The 21,364-nt window shown below is 57.9% G+C and overlaps 5 protein-coding genes across 5 annotated transcripts; 1 reads left to right on the top strand and 4 right to left on the bottom strand.

Moving 5' to 3' along the window:
- Positions 1–3,856: 3,856 nt before the first annotated feature.
- On the bottom strand, positions 3,857–5,331 carry CONPUDRAFT_83158 (HSP20-like chaperone). The gene is made up of 3 exons (XM_007772060.1): positions 5,112–5,331; positions 4,811–5,048; positions 3,857–4,735 (listed from the first exon to the last, which is right to left on the bottom strand). Exons 1-3 carry the CDS (start codon positions 5,273–5,275, stop codon positions 4,532–4,534), a joined length of 606 nt encoding a protein of 201 aa, XP_007770250.1. The 5' UTR covers positions 5,276–5,331; the 3' UTR covers positions 3,857–4,531.
- Positions 5,332–7,632: 2,301 nt separating this feature from the next.
- CONPUDRAFT_155321 (uncharacterized protein) lies at positions 7,633–8,396 on the bottom strand (the record flags this gene model as incomplete). Its single annotated transcript, XM_007772059.1, has 2 exons — positions 7,633–8,213; positions 8,288–8,396. 2 exons carry the CDS (start codon positions 8,394–8,396, stop codon positions 7,633–7,635), a joined length of 690 nt encoding a protein of 229 aa, XP_007770249.1.
- Positions 8,397–8,893: 497 nt separating this feature from the next.
- On the top strand, positions 8,894–10,132 carry CONPUDRAFT_155320 (uncharacterized protein; the record flags this gene model as incomplete). The annotated part of the gene is made up of 4 exons (XM_007772058.1): positions 8,894–8,899; positions 8,990–9,565; positions 9,841–9,924; positions 10,100–10,132. The coding sequence occupies 4 exons, from the start codon at positions 8,894–8,896 to the stop codon at positions 10,130–10,132; spliced, it is 699 nt and encodes a 232-aa protein (XP_007770248.1).
- Positions 10,133–10,637: 505 nt separating this feature from the next.
- CONPUDRAFT_58983 (threonyl-tRNA synthetase) lies at positions 10,638–13,872 on the bottom strand (the record flags this gene model as incomplete). Its single annotated transcript, XM_007771611.1, has 14 exons — positions 10,638–10,795; positions 10,880–11,009; positions 11,084–11,138; positions 11,236–11,681; positions 11,772–12,070; positions 12,140–12,170; positions 12,238–12,336; positions 12,419–12,565; positions 12,633–12,779; positions 12,853–12,991; positions 13,039–13,165; positions 13,228–13,443; positions 13,532–13,613; positions 13,675–13,872. The coding sequence occupies 14 exons, from the start codon at positions 13,870–13,872 to the stop codon at positions 10,638–10,640; spliced, it is 2,274 nt and encodes a 757-aa protein (XP_007769801.1).
- Positions 13,873–14,262: 390 nt separating this feature from the next.
- Positions 14,263–20,918, bottom strand: CONPUDRAFT_58985 (WD40 repeat-like protein; the record flags this gene model as incomplete). The annotated part of the gene is made up of 21 exons (XM_007771612.1): positions 14,263–14,961; positions 15,010–15,518; positions 15,599–15,706; positions 15,773–16,273; positions 16,360–16,416; positions 16,459–16,498; positions 16,577–16,773; positions 16,828–17,084; positions 17,187–17,345; positions 17,422–17,532; positions 17,604–17,776; positions 17,838–18,000; positions 18,047–18,148; positions 18,263–18,561; positions 18,661–18,897; positions 18,968–19,258; positions 19,321–19,824; positions 19,905–20,409; positions 20,471–20,591; positions 20,643–20,767; positions 20,821–20,918. 21 exons carry the CDS (start codon positions 20,916–20,918, stop codon positions 14,263–14,265), a joined length of 5,256 nt encoding a protein of 1,751 aa, XP_007769802.1.
- Positions 20,919–21,364: the final 446 nt, after the last annotated feature.

Genomic DNA, 21,364 nt, shown 5'->3' with positions numbered 1-21,364 from the left:
GCGAGTCGAGTGTAACGATAAGCTCGTCGATAGGTTCCCTTGTATTGCCGTTATATACGACGTCGTCTGGGAGCGAGATCCACCCATGCACCCAATCACACTTGGTTTGAGTGCGCGATGCTTGGTCCCCGAAAGGCACTCAGCCTTGCCAAGCCCTCGAAGTCAACCGTGGATGAAATGCAATCCCGCGTCATGATGGAATCTGGTATTACTTAGGAGATCTGGTGCATGGCTTTGAAGGTTGGCTCGGCGGCGGTGATGTGCAGTCTCCCATGGGGGGCCAGGCTACGCCATGTGCGTCGGACAGCGACGCCAATCCCACTGCACGAGTTCGAAATGCTACAAAATGGATGTGGGCTCATCGGATCAGATTTGAAGTGCATTTATGATCATGAATTCGTATCAGCAGCGTGAGAGCCTACGAGACCGAAGATACAGGAATGCTAGGGACCACTCCGAGCGTTCGCCGTTGCTCATGGCGAAGTATCAACAGCACCGACATGTGGGGCCAGGAGCGCCAGGAGAGTGAAGCGATTGAGAAACTATGGGATTATGCGATCCCTCTCCTGAGAGAAGGTAGTGCATTTTGAGAAAGATTACACGATGCCGTTGGAAGATCTCTGAAAGAAGGAGGATTGGCGACGAAGCGACGACACTGCGACGACGATAGAGCCTATCATAGAGGGACGATGGGTTCGTGGCTGTGCACAACCACGGATTGATGCGTGAGAATCCGGCACATAGCGATCTTCAATAGGGGCTCTCCACGTGTCTTTGAGAACGCGCGTTTCAACTTCAAGACTTCAGCGCTTCAGCGCTTCAGCTTCGACGTTCAACTCCACTTAGTATGATGTTGCCTTGAAATCACTCAGCTTTCGTCTCTTCATACAAAGATAACCTTGACTATGCATGAAACATCGATGACAGGAGCCGTTGACTTAGATCCTCAAACCTCACCTCGCGTTCAACGACTGGGATAACCCAAAGGCCAAGCCATTTTAGGGCTGATCAATCATTCGTCACTTCCAGAAGCTCTACTAGAGCACCACCTCTGGGCATTGTCGTATGCACTTGCTTAGCCTCCTCACCTCGGATCCTCGATTGCACCTATAGCAAGTTCGACACGGGCCCTCTTGACCAAGTCCAGCCAGCAATTTTAGCCACGGACGATGACACCCCTCCTATCCCGGATCCCGATTCACTTACGCAGAGGTTCAAATGCTCATAAGACATGTACACTAATCTATGAGGGCAAACTCCTCACAGGCATTCTCACACTTGTGCTCCAGTCGTGGAAGGTAGCGCAAGCATCTACGAGAGTGGCTAGATCACTGCGGTCCTGGCCTGGAAAATCTTCGGCATCTCGCATTGTAGATGAACATCCTCCGAGACCTTTTCTAGCGGTGCCAATATTGCGGGTGGAACCCAGCTATCTCTTGTTATTTCCTTCCTATCATATAGGCGATGCCGAACTCAGGGGCTGTGGTGCGTCGCTATAGTTCTCTTTCCCTACCCTTAAAAAATATGCTGATCGAACTCAAACCTGAAATGAAACTTTCGCATTTGCTCCCTCGTGCTATTTCTTCTGTGTGGTCTTCTCCTTTGTTACACTGCATTCCGGCCATATGCGTACATTGTTCGCCGCTTCTAGCGCGAAGCCCTCGAGTGCGTCTTCGCGTCTTCTATCCTCGAGAACAATTACAGGATTTGGACGTTTCATCCCTTTCCAACCAAGGGCGACGCGATTGATCACACATGCTGCCTCGGCGTCGTTCTCAGACAGAAGATCCTTGTAGTACGTGCTATGTTATCTGATTCCGATTGTCACGACTTTGGCTATGTCACTGCCATCGCTTCTTGTGTGGTTCTCACAGAAGTCGCCATCTCCTCGTTTCTGCCCCTTTCCTCAAAGACCCTATGCCAGCACCGAGCATGCCACATAACACAGCGTTGGCATCGCGCACGTTATCCAATCCCATCTACCTTCGAAAAGGCATTCGCATCAGACCTCATGGCGTAGTAGCTGTGGTACGTCTGCTCGGACTACCCGCACAAACACACGTTAGCTCAAGTGCTACGGCAAGGGACCGGTTTATCTAACGACATTGCTGTGTATGTCATATTTTGGTGCCTCTCAAGCAGCGGCGCGATGACGTCGGGAAGTCTTATGAGGTCTGAACTGCTTGGTAAAACGAAACACTGACAGAGTTTCGTAAATGCATGCTAGGGGTGACGAAACTAGGCACCAGCGGTGCCACTGCAGGCCAACATGGACGGCTTTATGAATTTATGACCAATCCCGTGGCTTCATCTAGGGTCTTAGACTAGCGGGAAAGAAATGAAGGCGTTGTATCCGACGTGCCCGACGCCGCCCCGTTCGTTCGCGCCGCAAATGGGTTTCGTAGTCATTCTACAAGATCATGTAAGCCAGCAGTCACGGTGTTTAAATCGGTCATCAAGGTCGTGCCGCCATTATGAGCCAGTATGCTTGCATACTACGCTCGGGGGAGAACGCTATGGCGGGGATGCTGTGCAATTCAATTGCCCACCCCGATGGATGCGGACTGAAATGACTATGAGGACGTTACTAGCAGCGCGATCGCTGGCATCTCCAGTGCTCGAATGTTCATTGGTAGATGGTTTGACCAATCAGGGCGTTAGTGTGAATATGAGGGACGATTACTCGAGAACTTGCCTTGATCAGTCCTAAAGGGCAAAACTTCTGGGTCAGATATCTGATAACGGAATGCTGTGAGCTGTAGTTCTGACACCTTCGAGGCTACCAAGTAGGTCGGCACCCAAGACATCCTAATGAGTGTAGAGCTCGAGGTTTCAGCTCGACGTCGGCTAGCCCATCAGCCGAGCCATGGTACAGTCAAAATTCCTGATCATGCTGTAGACCGCAAAGCCCTGTAATAGAAATGTCTCAGATCTACGTCGCCGTCGGCCGCCGAACATTGCAAACTGGAGCGTCCGATGAAGAGCGCCCCGTCCGCAGCGGCGCCTGAGCGTCACATCATCTAGCGCCGCCTTGAAAACAGGCGCTGGCGGGTTGGCCGTGGCGCCCAGGACATAGATCAAGTTAGCGCTTGTATGGACGTTGGCGCTCCGAGGTTGCACGCAGTTAACTACACACCGAGTGGCGCCGAGATGAGGTACACGCACCTATGATGCATGAGCGTGAAGTCGAATCAGGGCCGAAGAAAGTGATACTGCCCCTCAAAACAGCATGTAAGATTGACAGGATCGCATATCACAACCAGGGGATGAGCAGTGTCCGAGTCATAGTAGTCATCTTCAAGCACCACGATACACCGGCATGATCAGCCCTCAGCTCTGCTTCCCAGGGTAATACCCGGTGCCCACAAGCCAAACAGGAATCCAAAGCACCCGTCTGATAGACTCATAGTAAGCAATACACAGCAACTTGCTGTATGATGGATGCATGATCAGCGGGCGGCATTACTGCAGCCCATATGGGAACTCGAAGGACCCACACAGCTGTACACGACGCCACTTGACTACGGACGGACACTTTGAGCGCTCTCCAAGGTACCGTAGTAGGTTCAACGAACGGGGCACGTCCTCGCTGCGTACCTGACGTGTGGTACCAACGCTTCTCCTTTATTCGTAGCATGGCATCCACGTAGCAGACGCCCATTATGGACTGCTTGCTGTACAAGAAAGGGGAACGTGCTACGTGCGCAACGGGTCCCTGAGTCAACGACCAACAACACTCACCGAAACATCTCACGAACCCGTTACTCGCTGTCAGTCCAACACGTCGTGGCACGGCGAACATGACCAAAAAAGAGTAGACGATCAGATCGGTGTTATCATGTTATACTACGTATGTGCGAAAACGTATCTATTTGCAAGTAAGTACCCGCATAACAGTGTGTCAATTAAGTACATCAACATATCAAAGAGCTTCGCAGATTGGTATGCTGTGCGTGTGCGTATGGTAGTGGTGGCTACATAAATGAGTTGCGTCGACAAGTGTCCATCCCAAAATCAAACGGCGAATAATGATAAGGGGCTGAATGAAGTCTACATGCGGTGCGAGGCAGGGGAATGAACACAAGAGCAGGAGAGAAAAAAAGGCAGCGACAGAATGGTGAAACAATGGCCCAGAATAGAACAACAATGGGAGAACGGAGGAGCAGGACGAAACCGGATGTGAGGATGTGTCAATAAAAGGGAGACGGAGGCGAGGGCGCAGAAATGAAATGGAGGAGTCACAGAGACTCCAGGTGTAAAAAATACAGCCAGCTGTCTGGTGACATGGTGGTATGGGAGTGTGTGCACGAAACGAGAGATAACTAAGCAGAGATCGAGTCAATGTGACTAGTCCAAACCATTGAAAAAAAGAACAGCATACACGTAGACGTAATCGACAACGTGACTAGGATAGCACCGGGCAATGCAGCGAAACACGAAGCCACACCGTAAACGGTTGAATGGGGAAAGGTGGGGTGAGATGGCGAAAGCATGTGCATGTGCAACGAAAGCAAGTTGGAAGGAACATGATTTATTGGGCGGAAGGCTGACGCGGCGCGTGAGCCGGCGCAGCGGGCATCTGGGCGCCTTGAGTGTGGTGATACCCTGAGCCGTCTGACGTGGCCGCAGGTACACCCGAGGGCTTGCGTGTGTCGGCAGGCGTGTTGCCGGCGAGCGAGCGCGGCCAGGAGAGAATAAGCATGCCGTCGCTCATTGAGGCGGATATAGTGCTCATCTGTGAAAGAAGAATCCGGCAAGGCCGACGTCAGCATCATCCGCACCAGGACGAGAGAGACGGAGAGCTGCGTACCATTGTGTGAGTAGGGACTGTAATGACGCGCAGGAATTTGCCATACTTTAGCTCGCGGACGGGGAACCGTGCGTTCGCAGTGGCTTGGTCGATATCGGGGGGTATGTGCGAGCGCCTTTCGCCCGAGATTACGAGTCGAGCTCCATCGAGTTGGACAGATACGTCGCTCGACTTGAGCCCGGGAAGCTCGAGGTAGGCTGTAACGCGGGAGTGGGCCGGATCGTCACAAATCTCCATGCTAGAACATAAAAAGTATGGTATGAGTAAATTGAGAATGAGATGGGGAATAATATTTGCTTACCGAGGCCTCATCGGCTCGTTCCGTTGGCGGCGATAACTCTGCTGCATAAGCTCTTCCACATATCTCCTAGCCAAGGCGCGGTCAAGTGCGCGGAACTGGCGGTCTTGGTGGTTCTGCGAGGGCTCCAGCTTGGATGAGATGGATGCGGTCTTGGTAGCGGTCATTTAAGAGTGTAGGAGAAGTTGTGCAAGAGCAGAGGGAAGTTTGCGAATTTGAGTCGATGGTAAATTTCCTGAGTCATGAAGGAGTCCGGTTATATATGCCAGCTCCGCTCTTCGCCTCGGCATCGGTAGCGAGATCCCGAGATGGTGGCTCGCCCGCGTTTTCCTTTTTAGGAACGCGGGCCAATCCGATGCGCCGGTAGACTCTTTGCTGTGCGGAGGAAGCTGTAAGGCTGTGTGCCTTGCGCTGCGCACACCGTTCTGCCTTCGCTCGAAAAGAGGAGGCGGACGGTAGGGTCTTGGAGCTGTTCTCCAATCCCCTCTACCCTTTCGTTTCAGAGGGTCCAACGGTTGCCATTGAAGGTACCGGCGGAAGACCACGCTCCGCAGAGCATGAGAACAACGTAGCGAATGTCCCAGAAACTCGTAGACACATATTCGAGTCAGATCCACGCATCCAGTAAGCACTAGAGTCATCCCAGCGCTCGATGCTTCGCCCTACGCAGTCATCCGGCCTATGCATCCGTCACCCCTTGCTGACAGAGCCTCTAACGTCGGTCGAGGAGAGCTTGCGTACGGGGCGCGGCAGAAAGCAACGGCACGCATAGCGTTGTTTGTAAGCGGGAGTCGGGGACGAAGAGGCGTCCACGAGAAAAAGAGCAGCGAGCAATCGCGAGCGCGCGAGACCGAGTGGCCGCTTGTGGCAAGGTCGCTGACTCGCAGACGCCACGGCCGTGTAAACGCTGACTAAGGAAGCCGGCTCCGGCGTTTATTACCCCACACGCGCGTCGTCATGTCCGTCCACGTTTCCCCGTTCCGGCTATGACGACCTTGTCTGCCCCGGAAGACTAAGTCGGTGCAGTTGTTCGCACTTCGAGAACAGTCATGGACCCATGAAATCACCGACGAGGCGGACATCGCTTTGACGCATTCTCCGTCACCGCTCGTCGCCAGTCCTCGGAGCATCACATCCGTCGGGATGAGTGGTATGTTTCTGTGGACAGGCGCTTATGGTAGTGCGAGTGCCTCGCGCGCGGACCGATCACGGCACCTTGCGGGGAGAAGGATGAACACAACTCAAATCCAAGGTTGTATGGGCTTTTGGATAGGATCAATTCGGACCAGTGGACTCTTGGGAACCCCTGCCCAGCCAGCGTACGATCTGACGGATCAGCGCTGTCAGCGAGCAAGCGCCCTTGAGACGCCCTAAGCCTCGAGACTGACTTGCAGCCTGATTCTAGCCCTGCCTAGACTACTAGTATTCAGTAAGTACTCTTTGCGACCAAAGCGCATGCACAACGGAGTCGAAGAAGCCCGAGTGATCTGACCATTGCCATCAGAGCGATTCGAGAGGCCAAGGCAGCCTCGCCTTCGGGCAGTGCACGGCTGGACCATACAATCTTCGCGGGTCAGCTTCCTTGATCGCAAAGTCTCACCACCTTTCTGACACTCGCGGCCGAACCCGACGGACGTGAATGAGGATCGCCGTGGAGTCAGATGGGGTGGAGCTATGAGTCCGCCGATCTAGGTGACTTCGGCTCGGGACTTGTGGGTAGGAATTAACCTTCGCTTGGAAGCATCTGTCGAATCTATTCTGATTCCTTGGGGGGATCTGCCCGATGTGTGAGTCCGAATAGTGGATTTGTGAGGCACTGTACTGCAATCTCTCCAACGTCTATCTCTGTGCTCGACGTCTGCCAAGCTCCGCAGCTTGTTTGTGGAGTGTTCCTGAATATCGTATGTTCATTTGCTATGCTCCTGCGCAAATTAGAACACCGGAGCAGAAGGGGCAGAGAGCCAAGGTGGCTTGCAATTGGAACACCGAGCGAGTACGCGCTGCGGACCTAAGGTTAGCACCGCTGCGGAAGTGGTTCGACTTTCAATATTACAACATATCCGAAGACTGTCTGGGCCCGGCAGAAAGCTATGCATTATGCCGAGGTGCTTGAGTCTTGGGGAAGAGATAACCCTGCAGTGAACGGGTAAAATCGGGTACCTGCATACTGGGCGTAACTAGTGACGCCATGACTTTTTGAGTGTAATACTACTGGTGTGTTCCGTCTTCAGCGTGGAGCGCACTGTGCAGAGTCGGACTTGGAATCGGGGGTCATCGGAGTGGTGTACATAGAACACAGGCAGTGATTCATCTAACCATTCGCTCAGGGGCTAAAGTAGGGTGCACTGTCACACTCACGGCCCGTGACGTCACCGGAGGTAACACTCCGTTACCAGCACAGCCGACACAGTCACGCCCCTTGTCGTCGGGTCCATTCGTCCAGTTTCGCGTCTTGACCAGATTCTGTCCTGTGGTGATCAAACCCAACGTTATCCTTGTGCTGTGCTCTTCTTACCCCCTGTTACTACTCCAGCGTGTGTGCAGAGATGAGCAAAGTCGTATTCGGTGCGTTTCTGTGTCCGTCGCATGCAGACGTTCCAGCTGACCACCGGTATGCGCGGTTTGCAGTGGGCAATGTCCCATACAACATGGCTGAGGCAAGCACGCTGTGCCATCTACGTGTCACATAAGGAGGAATTAACACAAGTTCACTACAGGAAGAGTTGATTGACGTGTTCAAATGCGCGAGCACCTCCACGACCTGCGCAGGCGCGATCGTCGCAAGCGTCTGGCTGATCATGTCCAGCGCGGTCAAGCCAGGCGGGACCGGCACCCCCTTGGGCAGCTGCGCCAAGAACGCGTCATGTGGTCCGCCTCCTCCGCCGCCACCGCCGCCACCGCCTCCGCGCTTGCCCCGAGGCTCGTCCCGCTCCCGTTCGCGCCAGTGCGGATGCGGAGGGCGGGTGTCACCGTCGAGCAGCTCGCCTCGCACGGTCGTCTTACCCTCGAGGAACGGGTCCGAGTCCGCGAGGTCGATCCGCAGCGGGCGTCCGCCGACGTCGACGTTGTTCAGGTTGCGCACGGCCGATGTGGCAGTCTCGTGGTCTACATTGTGGTGACGTGTGTGGCGTTTCAGCGAGGTTTCAGGGTGGCGTCGAGGTGCGCGTTTCAAGTCAGACGTGGACACGAGTCGGGACACGGTAATGGATGATCGTCGTGGTCATGGACAAGGTACAGCATCGGTTGTTGGAATATAGCGTCCAGGGCAAGAACAGGGTACACAGGCATCGAGCACCATAAAGACAATGGCACGCGAGACGATACGATGACCACGTAGGTTAATGCACAACAGCAAGATGAGCGTTTGTCGGTATATGCATAGGGGCGAGCATGGGTTAGACGCCGAGACGATAGACCAGCACGTTTCACCACAACATAGTGCATTTGAGGGCGCATGAAATTTCGTTCCACGTCAAAAAGACGAGTATGAAGGCACACGATTGAAATCAGACAGGCAGGATGGGCGTATTGGCGTTGGGTTGATTCATGCAAAGGCCGAGTTCAGTCAGACGGGGGCACACGGATCGTGAACGAAAGGAATGGAATTGGATGTACCAGCAAATTCACAGAAACCGTATCCCCTAGGTTTCCCTGTCTCCCTGTCAAACACCAGTCTGGATGCACGAACGCACCAAGGGTACAGGCGTCGAGTTAGTCACATGTGCGAGGGGGAGAAAACTTGCTGGGGTTTACAGTACCTGAAACCAACGACCTGTCCGACCGAGATGAAGGTCTGTCTCTGACATCTGTCTCTTGTCTTGAGATTCGGTCTCTCTGACATGTCTCCGTCTGCCCTTGCCCCTTTCCCTTCGCCCTTGTAGGCATTCCTCATCACGCATCCGGACCAAGCCCGCGCACTCCTCGTCGCCCACCCGCAGTTCGCCTACGCCCTCTTCCAGGCCCTCCTGCTCAACAAAATCGTCGATCCCTCCGTCCTCCAGCGCATGCTCCAGGCCGTCATCGCCGGCGGCCCCGGCACGCCCGCCCCCGGCGCCATAGGCGCACCCGCACATTACCCCGGCCCGCCACCCACCGGCCCACCCGGCGGGATGAACCGTCCGCCCGCGCCTCCCCAAGGACCGAACACCATGTCGCCCTACGGCCAGCCGCCCCCGATGCACGGCGGCCCTCCGCCGCCGGGCCCGCCGGGCATGGGCGGGCCGCCGCCGCAGAACATGTACGCACAGCCCCCGCCGACGATGCCCCCGCCGTCGGCGTATGGCGGGTACCGTCCGCCGCCGCCCACCGCGCCACAGGGCCCGCCGCAGGGCATGCCTCCGCCCGCGCAGGCACAGCCGCCCCCGCCTGGGCCGGCGGCAGCGGGGGCGCCACCAGCTGGGCCTACGGCGGCGGCGATGCAGAATATGCAGAATATGGGCATGGACCCCGCCCAGAAGGTGAGTCTTGTGCTTCCGCAGCGCAGCGCATCGCTTCGTCTTTCTTCCTTCCCTTTGGTCTTCTGGTTTCCTACCTTCTGGGCTTCTGGGCTGTGAGCGCATCGCGTGGCGGCCACCCTAGACCCTAGTACCCCCTATCTTTTTCCCTATCCCCCCAATAGCTTCGCCTTGCTTCGCTATCCACTTGAGGCGCCGTCCGCAGTCCCTTTGCCAAGCCCAAGTCCAAACTTTTCTGATTCGACTCTGACTAACCTTTATTTTTAACCGCTCTATAGCAAATGCTCATGCAGGTGCTCAGCCTGACGCCCGAGCAGGTCAGCGCGCTACAGCCCTCGGAGCGCGACGCGATTCAGGCACTGGTGAGTAGCTCCAAATGTCCAAGTCCAAGTCCAAGTCCACGTCTATGTCCGCGTCCCTGCCAATCCCGAGCCTCGGCTTTATCTCCGCAGTTTTTTCAATTATGGGCCCGCGCTTCTTTCTTCATAGACACGGGCTGACGTGTCCGCCTTTTCTCTTTCGTTTTCCGATCCGCAGAGAAACCAGTTCATGGGCGGTATCCCTTCGTGAGCGCGTGCTCAACGTTGCGCGCGCGCTACCGGCGGTGGGGCTGTTCGTGGTTCGTGCGGTGAGCGGGGGACGGGTAGAGTACGGGCAGGATGTGGATTGGATAGGGGTTGGTTGGTCTGTGGCTTGCTGTGTCGTCGCTGCGTACGTACGTGCGAGTGATCGTGTCTGAGACTTAGCAGTCCTAGGGCAGAGTTGTTCGCTTGCCATATCACACGCTTCGGGGAGTCTACTGTACCTATGTACATGGCTTATCAAAAACAGACGTACGACGAGCATTGAATCCAGTTTCGTGCCTTTGCATCACTCAGTAATACTGCATGCATCCACCAATATAGCGTTTCGGTTGCGAACAGCACCTTTGCATTACGACCCCAAATCTTACAGAAGAAAAGAAAAGCACAGGCTCCCTATTCTATTTATGATATCAACATCAAGTACCTCTAGCACACCAACCCCGCCTCCAGCCCTACCCGGTATAGGCACAACCAAGAACACAATCTACGCTCTACACAAGCTTATTGTGGATGCTGCGCGACGCCTTGAGCGCAACAAGCTTGCCCGCGATATCCTCGAGCTTAGCCATCTCCGTCTTGGCCTTGCTCCCGACGTCGTCGCGGTTGCGCACGTTCACGGACTTGCTGTCGAGCTCTTCTTGGCCCACCACTGTATTCCCCGCACAACATCCGTCAGCGAACCATGTCTTTCTGCAAAGTGGAGGCAGGGATGGAGGCAGGGAGGAAGACGCACCGAGGATAAAGTTATACTGCGCGATCTCGCCATTGCGGATCTTCTTCTGCAGCGTGTCGGGGCCGTTGTCGACGTCGACGTACAGCCCACGGTTCGACAGCTCGTCCGTCACCTGCTGCGCATACTCCCGCTGCGACGCATCCACGCCCGAACGCTCAGCATCAGCAAAGAGCTCACAAAGAATGGGAACGGGCGACGACTCACGTAAGGCACAGCAACGGGCACAACCAACACCTGGCGCGGCGAGATCCAGAAAGGCCTATCCACACAACACCACTCAATCAGCCAAATCTACCTTTACCCACGCTCGAGAACTCGAAAACAAGAAGAAGAAGAAGAAGAAAAAAAAAACGCACCACTTGCCCCCAAAATGCTCCGTAATAATCGCAATAAACCTCTCCAAACTCCCCAAAATCGCCCGATGCACAATCACAGGCCTCGCCGGCGCCCTCCCCGCATCCGGATTCGCCCCGTCCTCCGCATCCCGATACCGCAGATTAAACCGCTCCGGCAGCTGAAAGTCCAGCTGAATCGTCGCGCACTGAAAGCTCCGCTTGAGCGCGTCCCGGATCGTTATGTCGATCTTGGGCCCGTAGAACGCGCCGTCGCCCGGGTTCACCTGCCACGCGCCCGGGTACGCGGTGTCGAGCGCCTGCGTGAGCTGCGCCTCGGCAAAGTCCCATGTCTCGATCGCGCCGAGGTAGTTCTCCGGGCGGGTGGAGAGCTCGAGCGAGAACTCGAATCCGAAGTTGCCGTAGATCTCTTTCATGAACTCGAACATGGATCCGATCTCTGCTTCGATCTGTCGTAGCGAACGGTGGTAGCATTAACGAACAGAACACGGCTTCGTTAGCGGACACCTTCGCCGAGGTTGAGAGGGGGCACAACGCACCTGCGACGGCATACAGAAAATATGCGCATCGTCCTGCACAAACCTCCGCACCCTTGTCAACCCCGTCAACGCCCCGCTCGCTTCATTGCGATGGATAATCCCGAACTCGGCCATGCGGATCGGCAGCTCGCGGTACGACCGGTCGCGCGAGTCGAAGATGAGGCAGTGCCCGGGGCAGTTCATCGGCTTCAGCCCCCACTTCTCCTTCTCGATGTCGAGCTGGAACATGCCGTCGCGGTAGTTTTGCCAGTGCCCCGAGGTCTCCCAGAGTTTGTTGTTGTACATGTTTGGCGAGATGACTGTGCGGTGGGTGGGAGTGAGGGGTTAGCAGTGGTGGCTGGATGAGGTAGGGGAAGAGAGGGTGATACCTTCTTGATAGCCGCGTTTCTTGTACTCCGCCTATACACACCCGCATCATCAGAGACTTGTATAGCGGACCGGCGGTCCCAGAAACCGCACAACGCACCCTCATAAGCTCAAGCAGCGTATTATAAATCCTCGTCCCATGCGGCAAGAAGAAACAGCTCCCGGGGCTGAGATCGTTGAAAAAGAACAGTTCTTGCTCCTACAACCAACCCCATCCATCAGCTTATCCCACAGCTCTCCGCGGAACCGCGAGCAAAGACGCCAGCATGGATGCCACTCACCCGCCCAATCTTGCGGTGATCGCGCTTAGCCGCCTCTGCGAGGAACGCCTTGTACTCTGTGAGCTGCTTCTTGTCCGGGAACGAGATACCGTAGATGCGCTGCAGCGAGTCGTTCTTCGCGTCGCCCAAAAAGTACGACGCCGAGTTCTGTCCGCGTCCAATATGCGTTCAGCTTCAGCACACACAAGCCAAACGCGTAAAGGGTTAGACGCACCTTGGTGACCATGAACGCCTTGATCTTGCCCGTGTGCGGGATATGCGGGCCGACGCAGAGGTCGACCATGGGCCCGCAGCGGTAGACGGTCGTGGACGTGCCGTCGGGGATCTTGGACTCGATAATGTGCTTCTTGTACTTATTATACTATATCCCGACGACCGCTTCAACATCGTGCCCAGAAGTAGAAGACGTGGCAAAAAGAGTGGAGTGGACGTACAGCGAACATCTCGAGCAGCGTCTCCTTGGGCACGACGAGCCGCTCGAACTTTTGCTTCTCCTTGACCGCCATGTCTGTGAGCTTCTCGAGCGCGGGGTAGTCCGTGTTCGACACCGGCCTGCGCGTCGCGAAGCGTCCACTGTGAGTCTCCAGGACGCATACATGGAACCCGGGCAGGACACTCACCGATCCGTGGCCATCTCGTAGAAGAAGCCGTCCTCCGTCGGCGGACCGATACACAGGTGGCACCCATAGTGTCGCTCGGCCGACTCGCCGAGGACGTGTGCGGACGAGTGCCAGAAGACGCGTTTGCCTTTCCGTGTCGGCCCATTTAAGCTTACTACCGCGTGAAAAAGAGCAGCTAGGAGAACGCACCTTCGTCAGACTCAAAATCAAGCAGCACGAGCTTGCACGACGCCTCGAGGGGGCGCTCGAGGTCCCAGAGCGTGCCGTCGACTTTGGCGATGACGACTTTTTCCGAGAGGCCCTTGGAGATTTCCTTGGCGATGTCCATCGGGCTCGTCTCCCAGCTTGTGCCCTTGCGCTCTGAGCCGTCGGGCAGGGTGACGGTGATCTCCTGCCGCGGTTGGGCTGTGTCGATGACAAAGACCGAGTCGAGTCAGCGTTCCATGCGAGAGAGGGTGTCGTGGGTGTATGCAGCTGCGCGAGAAGAACGCACCTTTGACCCACTCGGTGTGCTCAGCCTGGAGCTTCTCGAATATCTGAATACGGTGGTCGAAGAACTCGGGCTTCGGTTGAAGCTGCAAGCAAGGACAGGCTCGAATTCAGCCTACCCACACAGAAACGCGATAGGACACGGACCTCGAGAGGGAACTGGGACGCGCTTGCAGCGGGCTTGTCCTTCTTCTCTTTCTTCTCCTTGGGCTGCTTCCCCTGGCCCTGGACAGCAGCAGGCGCAGGAGCACTGGTAATGTCCGTGGCGGCGTGGGGACCGTCGAGGGCGGAGAGCTGGACGTTCTGTGACGATGAGGCGACGGGTATGGGATTAGGATTGGCCATGGCAGCACTGCGGGATGAGTGTATGCGTCTTTGTGCTGGTGTGGGGAGACGGCGAGGACGTGGAAGGGGAAGGAGACGAGAAAGTCTGGTTGGAATCATCCAGACGAGTCAAATGCTGGAGTCTTGATATGGAAACGCTAGATCGTCTTATCTCGTGTCACCTGCTCAAGACAAGAAAAAATCATACCGTGACTCGACGCGACCACACCCGACAAAACCCCTGAGTGCAAACACTTATGTTGCAGTAAACATCCTCTAATAACACCTGGTCTCCCTTAATTAAGCAGACCCTATATCAGAAGATAGTCTTTCTTGATATTAGGTTAATAACACAAGACACTGAATTGCAGACAAGTCTCTCACTACAATAAGCACACAATATACAGTCATCTACTCAGCAATCCCAACACGCCACACCTTGACCACCCCCGCTCGATCCCCCGACACAATCCCCCCGCGGAACGGCGACTCGAGACACGCCAGCGCAGTCACCACATCCAAATGCGCCCTCACCAGACTCTGCTGCGAATGCGTAATAAGCGACATCCGCTGTGCCGGTCTGTTCATCTGCCCCGCCGTCGTCGCAGTCGGCAACCACGTCTCCACGTAGCTCACCGCCTTCCCTCCCCCTCCCCCGCTTTCCTTGTCCTTGTCCTTATCCTTTGCCCGCACAGAGCTGTACGCCGGCTTCTCATGCTCCGCATCCGGCCCAACAAGCACACACGTCCGCTCCACCTTCGCCAGATCCCACAGCCTGATCCGCCGGTCCTCGCCCCCGCTGATCAGGAACCCGCGCCCCGCCGACCGGCTCAGCAGCGACGACGCGACCATGTCCTCGCCGAGATCGACGAGCTCCGAACGGTGGTGCACCCCGTACCCGTACCCGCCAAAGTCCGCCCCGACGACCATCGCGCGCACGTCGACAGACGGCGCGGGCAGCGACGCGCCCATCATGTCCTCGTGCGTATTCCCGTTCCCGTACCCTCCGCGCGAGCCAGGAGAGGCAGACAGGCCGGAAGAATATGCGGCGCCGCCGGGGTACCGCGCGTTCACGAGCGCCGCGATCGCAGCTGCGGGGCTCATCTCCGCCTCGACGCCCTGCGTTTCCTCTGGTTCCGGAATCGCCACGGGCATAACCGTCCCCATCCCCTCGTTCGATGCCGTCGTTGTCGTCGTAGCGGGGGAGACAGCCGCCGTCCTGGTGACAAAGCTCTCCACAAGCACTGCAGCTTCGATATCCCACACCTCTATCATCGTCGCCGCCCCTCCCCCATTCCCTCCCCCGCTGCCATTGGCCCCGCCATCTCGCGCAGTCTCGACACCAACAACAACCCACCGTCCCCTCCCCTTCGTCGGATGCACCGCGATCCCATGCACCCTGCTCTGCCTCCCCTTCGCACCCGCGCCCGCACTCCGCCCGACCATCCACGTCCTCAACAGCATCCCGAACCGCCTATCCCAGAGCGCGAGCGCACCCGACGCGGTGCCGACAAGCACCCATGCGCGCTTGCGCACGTCGACGCACATGCACGTTATCGCGCCGAGGTGCCGCGGGTTCTGCAGCGTCTGCAGCACGCGCATGCTGCGCAGGTCGAGCGTGACGATGCGCGCGTGCGTTGTCGTGTAGATCAGGTTCGAGGACGTGTCTGCGTGAAAAAGCATTGGTCAGCCGACGCCATTCCGCCGAACGGGCGGTCAAACGCAGTGAGGAGGAGGATGAACGCACCCGAGTTCCAATGCCCCATCGCACTCACCCACTCCCCCTCCGCCGCACCCTCGACGCGGTGCTCCCTCACAAGCTGCAACTTCCCGTACTTCGGCACCGTATACCCTCCTCCCCCCGTCCCCGTCCCCGTCCCTCCTCCGATCCCCGTCCCACCACCCCCCGCTCCCCGTCCACCACCCCCACCCACAAACACCCTAACAACATGCACCCCCCCGTCCTCCCCCGCACTCACAAAACAATGCGTCCCCTCCACCACACACACCGCCTTCACCCGCGCCTGCCCGTGCCCCGCATACGTCGCCCGCGGCTTCGCAGTCACACTCCGCTCCAGCCGCGCCGTGTCCCACACCTTCACCGTGCCGTCGTCCGAGCACGACACGAAGAACACGTGGTCCGGCGAGACGGCGAGCCCCGTTATGGCCGCCGTGTGCGAGGACAGGTGCGCGATGAGCGTTGCGTCGGCGGCGGGCCGCCGTGTTGAGCCCGGGTGGGCGTTGTTGCTGGAGTCGGAGCCGGCGTCCTGCGAGAGGGCAGCAGCGCGCTGCCTCGCTGCGTTGCGCCGGCGTATCGGGCCCTCGTGCACGCGCGGGCCAAAGTCGTGCTGCAGCTCCCGCGCGTGGCTGTTGTCGAGGTAGAGATGCTCGAGCACCGTGCTGATCCCCGGATCGTGGCCGTCTGTGCCCAAACGCAATCCCTCTTCGTAAGCCCAAGATGTTCGCCAGAGCTAGAACAGCATAACAGAAGGAGAAGCGTGTGCTTACCGTACGTCGAGATGGGCAACAACGACGGCACCCGCGGTCTCAAACCGCCGCTGCTCCCTCCCCCTCCCGCAGCCCCCACCACTGATCCCCTCGCGGCACCAATAGTCCCCGCCGTCGACACAGGCGACGTCCGCCCCGACTCCTCCTCTTCCCCTCCTCTCGCATTCGCACTAACATTCCCACCACCAGCACCAGCACCAGCCCCGCCGCCCACCACCGACATCCCATCCTCCCCCGCCCTCATCCGACTGCTCGCCTCCAACACCCCAATCGCGCTCGCATGCGACGCGCCCACAGCCGGCGCCGCCTTCTGCCCGTCCGTGCTCCCCACGTGCAGCCTATGCTGATGTCCCGTGCGCACAACGAGCGAGTTCGTCGCCGACACGATCGACTCCGTCGGGCTTCCGGGGCGTGCTGTTAGCAGCTGTGCCTGCGCCTGCGTGTGGGGCTGGGACAGCGCAGAGGTACCAGGCGAAAGAACCGCAGGCGGTGCCGGAGCAGGCGACGACCCAGCGGAGCTCGACGGCTGCGGAGGAGGAAGCAAGGACAGCCCGAGCCCGAGCCCCGCCGCGCGCTCGCGTGCGCCGCCACCGGGCGAAGAGAGCGCGACGGACGCTTGCGAGCCGTTGATTGTCGCCAGCCGCCGCCGAAGATCCTCGAACGGCGCGCCTCCGGCACCAACAACTGCACCAACGACGCTCCCGCGATCAAGGCTCGACGCGCGGCTCATGCGCGTCGACCCGCCCGTGCCGGCGCCGCGGATGTGCGGCGGCAGCGCGAGCATCTGCTGCTGCTGCTGCTGCGAGAGGCGCGAGGCGCGCGAAGACGATGCGAGGTCCGCTATACCAGACGTGGAGGAGCCGGCGCGGGCGGCGGCGCGGAGGAAGACGGTCTGCGGCTGGACGCCGAGCTTCTGCATCTCGACGTCGCCTGTTGTCTTTAGCGTCGCGTCTTTTTCAGCTTCGGTGCGCGAGCGGGCTGCGAAGCTGCGTTGGTGGTCGTCGTAGTGTCAGCAAGCAGTGTACGGCGCCTACGGCAACACAGGGGAAAGGAGGCGCGCACCTCGCGGTGTTGTTAGCGAGCTTGAGGATATAATCCCGCAGCGCGAAGAGCTTGCCCTCGTCCGCGGGCGCCATGCCGAGGTTTTGCAGCCTGTTTAGGTGTGCTTCGTCCCTGAAGAACGAACAAACCCTTAGCATTCCGCCCTCCCTGGGAGCACGACCTCAGTGATATAAACGACTTACTCCTCCGTCTTGTTCCTCCCTACGCTGCTCACGCTCCCCGCCTTGCGCATCGACACGATGCTCTCCCTCGGTGACTCGACCTTGGACGGCGGGCGCCGGTGGCCGCGCCAGAACGCGGTCTTGTCGGCCTTCATCGCCCATTGAACCGCGCCGTCGAAGACGGCCCGCGACAGCTAATGTAGTAACATACGTCAGTAACAACAGAGATGAAGGCAAGCTAAAGAGAAGGCGTACAGGAGGCTTCATCGCGCCGAGCAAGCTCTGCTCGTCGATCACCTTGACATCGCACCGTAGAAGATGGCGCAAGGATGGGTAGAGGATGCACCACACGTCGCTCGTCGGGAGGTGTTTCGCGGCGGACGCGATGAACGCTGCTGCGCCTACGTAGAATCCCAAACTCATCGGTCAGTGTGAAGTATTATCATTTGAGGAAGCAAAGCGACTGACCCTGTCGTATCCACACGTTCGGGTGGTAGAAGAACCCGAGCGTAGCACTCATGAGCTCCCATATGCGCATCTTCTGGAACAGCCCGAGCTCGCACAGGCTCGTGAGCGCCGTCAGCACGCGCGCGACGACCGTCTCTTCCACGTCTGTCCAGAACACAAACACAGGTCAACTTGCCTTCCGAAGGAAACGCGAAGGTAAAAACGCACCCGACAGCGCCTGCACCATCAACGGCAAAATATACTCATCCAAACTCCTCCCCCCTGCACACGCCGCAACATCCACAATGCTCTCGAAAAACGCGCATCGCAGCGCCCAGTCGCGGTCGTTCAGATACGTGATCATGTGGCTGAGCAGCACGTCGTTCGTGCGCTGCCGTCCCAGAAAGAGGCACAGCGCGCCGACATTGTGCAGCACCGCGCGCTTCACGATGCTCGACCCGTCCATGAGCAGCGCCGCGAGCTGCTCCTGCACGGAGGCCTGCAGGTCCGCGAGCGCCGCGTCGTAGGACACCTCCGAGCGGCCGGCGGCGGACGTGGAAGCGGGCGCTGCGTCGTCCGTGCCCGCGCTTGTCGCATCTGTGACGCTGGCCCGGTCGACGACCGCTTCGACGGCGGGGTGGACGCTGGGGCCGGGGCTGGTGCTCGCGCCGGGTACTCTGCCGTAAGCTTTGAGCGCCTGGCCGACCTCGAGGTAGCGCAGCGCTGTGTCTGCGAGCTGGACGATGCACTGCGCGTACGCGGCGCGCACGGACACCTCCGGGTCCGCGGCGAGGTAGCGCACGTTCGGGAGGACATATTCGGGGAAGACGGACGTGTTGGACGGCGTGATGACCTTCACGAGCATGAGCTACACGGGCAGTTCTCGTCAGCCAGATCCAAGTCTATATAGAAACGACGAGGAGAGAATGCGAACGTACCACCTGCACAAGCGTTCGCAGCGCCGCGACCCTCACCACCGCCGCATCGTCGTGCAGCAGATCCACAACGTACGGCACCATCCTGTCGAGCTTCGCCTCGTCCGTGAGGTGCCTTGCGAGCGCGAGAAACACGTCCAGGGCGCGCAGACGCGAGCTCGGCAGCGCGCAGTTGCGGATGTTGGCGCTCACGAGCGAGAGAATGACCAGCGCGGGCCCGTCCTCGCTCGCCGCGCTGGGCCCGCCGAGCCTCGGCTCGCGATTCGGGATGTGCAGTTCGACGGGGAAGATGTCCTGCGACATCGTCACCACAGGTCAGGTTAGGACGTAAACGAAGGGTGGATGGGGGGACGAACCTGGAGTGGTTTAGAGGATATAGGCGATGTAGTGTAGTCAATCTTGACGTTGACGTTGCTCCCGTCCCCCTTTTCCAACTCCCGCGGCGGGCCCTCCGTGCCCTCGTCGTCAGGGATAAGATACGGCTCGACGCCCTCAAAGTCCTCCCATATCCGCTCAATCCGGTGGTCGCTGTCGCTCGGGAGCACGTTCGGCGCACCATCCGCCAATGCATCCTTGGCTGCGGAGGCGCCGGCGCTCTTCAACGGCGCCGACGGGGGTTGCTGAATTGACGATGGGTTTGGTGTCGATATAGTTGGTGTGGCAAGTGCGGAGCCGGCTGCGGAGCCGGAGGACGATAACGGTGAGAAAGCATTGAACGGGAGGTCGTTGATAGACGAGATGTAGCTGTGCAGGAAGGAGTAGAAGCTCTCTGGGAAGATGGTACCGCGTGAAGTGTGCAGCAGCGACTCGAAGTTTGGGCGTGCGATGGGGTCCAGCGAGATCATCTGTTTAATCATGTTCTGTTTATCCACGAATGAACCGCATCAGTATGACCAGTCGCAACGCAAACGCGAGTGTAAGTGGGACGAAACACACGCACCCGGATGCCCGCGTCCTCAATCCCGTTCAAGTGGCCCTCCACGCTGTACTCCCCTTCGCGGTACTTGAAAAGCTGGCTGAGCGAGAACAGTGGCCCCTCCAGGAACAGCTCCGCAAGCACACATCCCGCACTGAAACAGTCCATCGCCTCTGTAACCTTGCCATCCCTCTTGCCCTCCCCGTCCTCTTCGCCCAGCTTATCCTTGCGCGCGCTCACTTCCGGATTGCTCGTTGCCGTATAGAAGCGCTCGGGCGCGATGTAGCACGTGCGGCGGCCGCTCGTGTCGAAGAAGAAGGAGAAATCGGCGGGGTCGTCGAGCGGAAGGTACGTGGGCTTGTATGGGGCCGCGAATTCGGCGAGGTAGATCCAGTTCCAGGAGGTGACGAGGATGTTGGTGGACTTGATGTCGCCGTGCGAGATCCTGCGGTTGCGCGCGTCGCGTAGGGCGGTGAGGAGCTGGAACGCGATCCATTTCTTCTCGACGAGGCTGAGGAATGGGCGGGTGCTACGAGTGGGGATGCGGGTGGTGAGAGGAGCTGTTGTGGTGAAGGAAAGAACAGACGCACCTGATGCGGTCATAGAGGTTGCTGCCAATCCATTGGCGTATTATGTAGCCCGCCTTGTCGGTCTCCACGAACGTCTGGTAGTTATATACGTTGGGTATATCGAGCAGAGATTCGCGTTCGACTGTGATAAATATCAGCCCTATGAGATGTTTGCAGTAGCAACAATACACACTCTTAAGTCTGCGCTGATAATTGCGCAAGCTGATGCCTGGGTCCTGTTTGATGAATATCTTGACTACGAGGGCTCCATTGCGGTGACGACATTTAACTGTCTTAAGAAATCTTGCCTGACCCAGACTGCAAAGGCAAGTAAGCGCATGGCACGGCTAGACGAGCGTGTTATCGCGCACCTCTTGTCGTATACGACATCTGGCCCAAGCTCTGCTACGAAAGAATCGAGTGCGCCTGTGGTGCGAGTGAGAGCGGAGCCTGACTGAACGTTGCCCATTGCTATGAGATAATTGTTTGCTGTGTCTTCATCCACGAGAGACCGCTACAAAGGCGAACAAGGAGTAGACAAAGGACAGAGGCAAGTGGGAGTCGAGTGAAGGGATGCTGAGCTCGCTGGGCGACTCGCCGTGTGGGGAAATGCCCCTATTTTCACGGATTGCCGTCACTCACCTGGTTTCTCTCCGAAATTGACCTCCCCACAACGAGTACCACGTCCATGACAAGAACACTCTGCTCATTTACTATCTGAGAATATCTGATATTGTATCAAGACCATATTGTGGAAGCAACGCGACTTTCACTGACGGTGATCACGTTCCCAGCGTCCCAACACGGTGGCTGCGTCTGACATGGATCCTTTCTTGAGCATGATGAGATTTCACAGGGAGACAAACAAATGTTAGGAACAGTCGTAGCTGTTGTTTCATGGAAGATATGAGGAAA

This window comes from Coniophora puteana (assembly GCF_000271625.1).
Source record: "Coniophora puteana RWD-64-598 SS2 unplaced genomic scaffold CONPUscaffold_8, whole genome shotgun sequence".
Lineage (NCBI taxonomy): Eukaryota > Fungi > Basidiomycota > Agaricomycetes > Boletales > Coniophoraceae > Coniophora > Coniophora puteana.
Note: the sequence above shows the minus strand (reverse complement) of the source record. Positions and strands in the feature narration are given on the sequence as shown.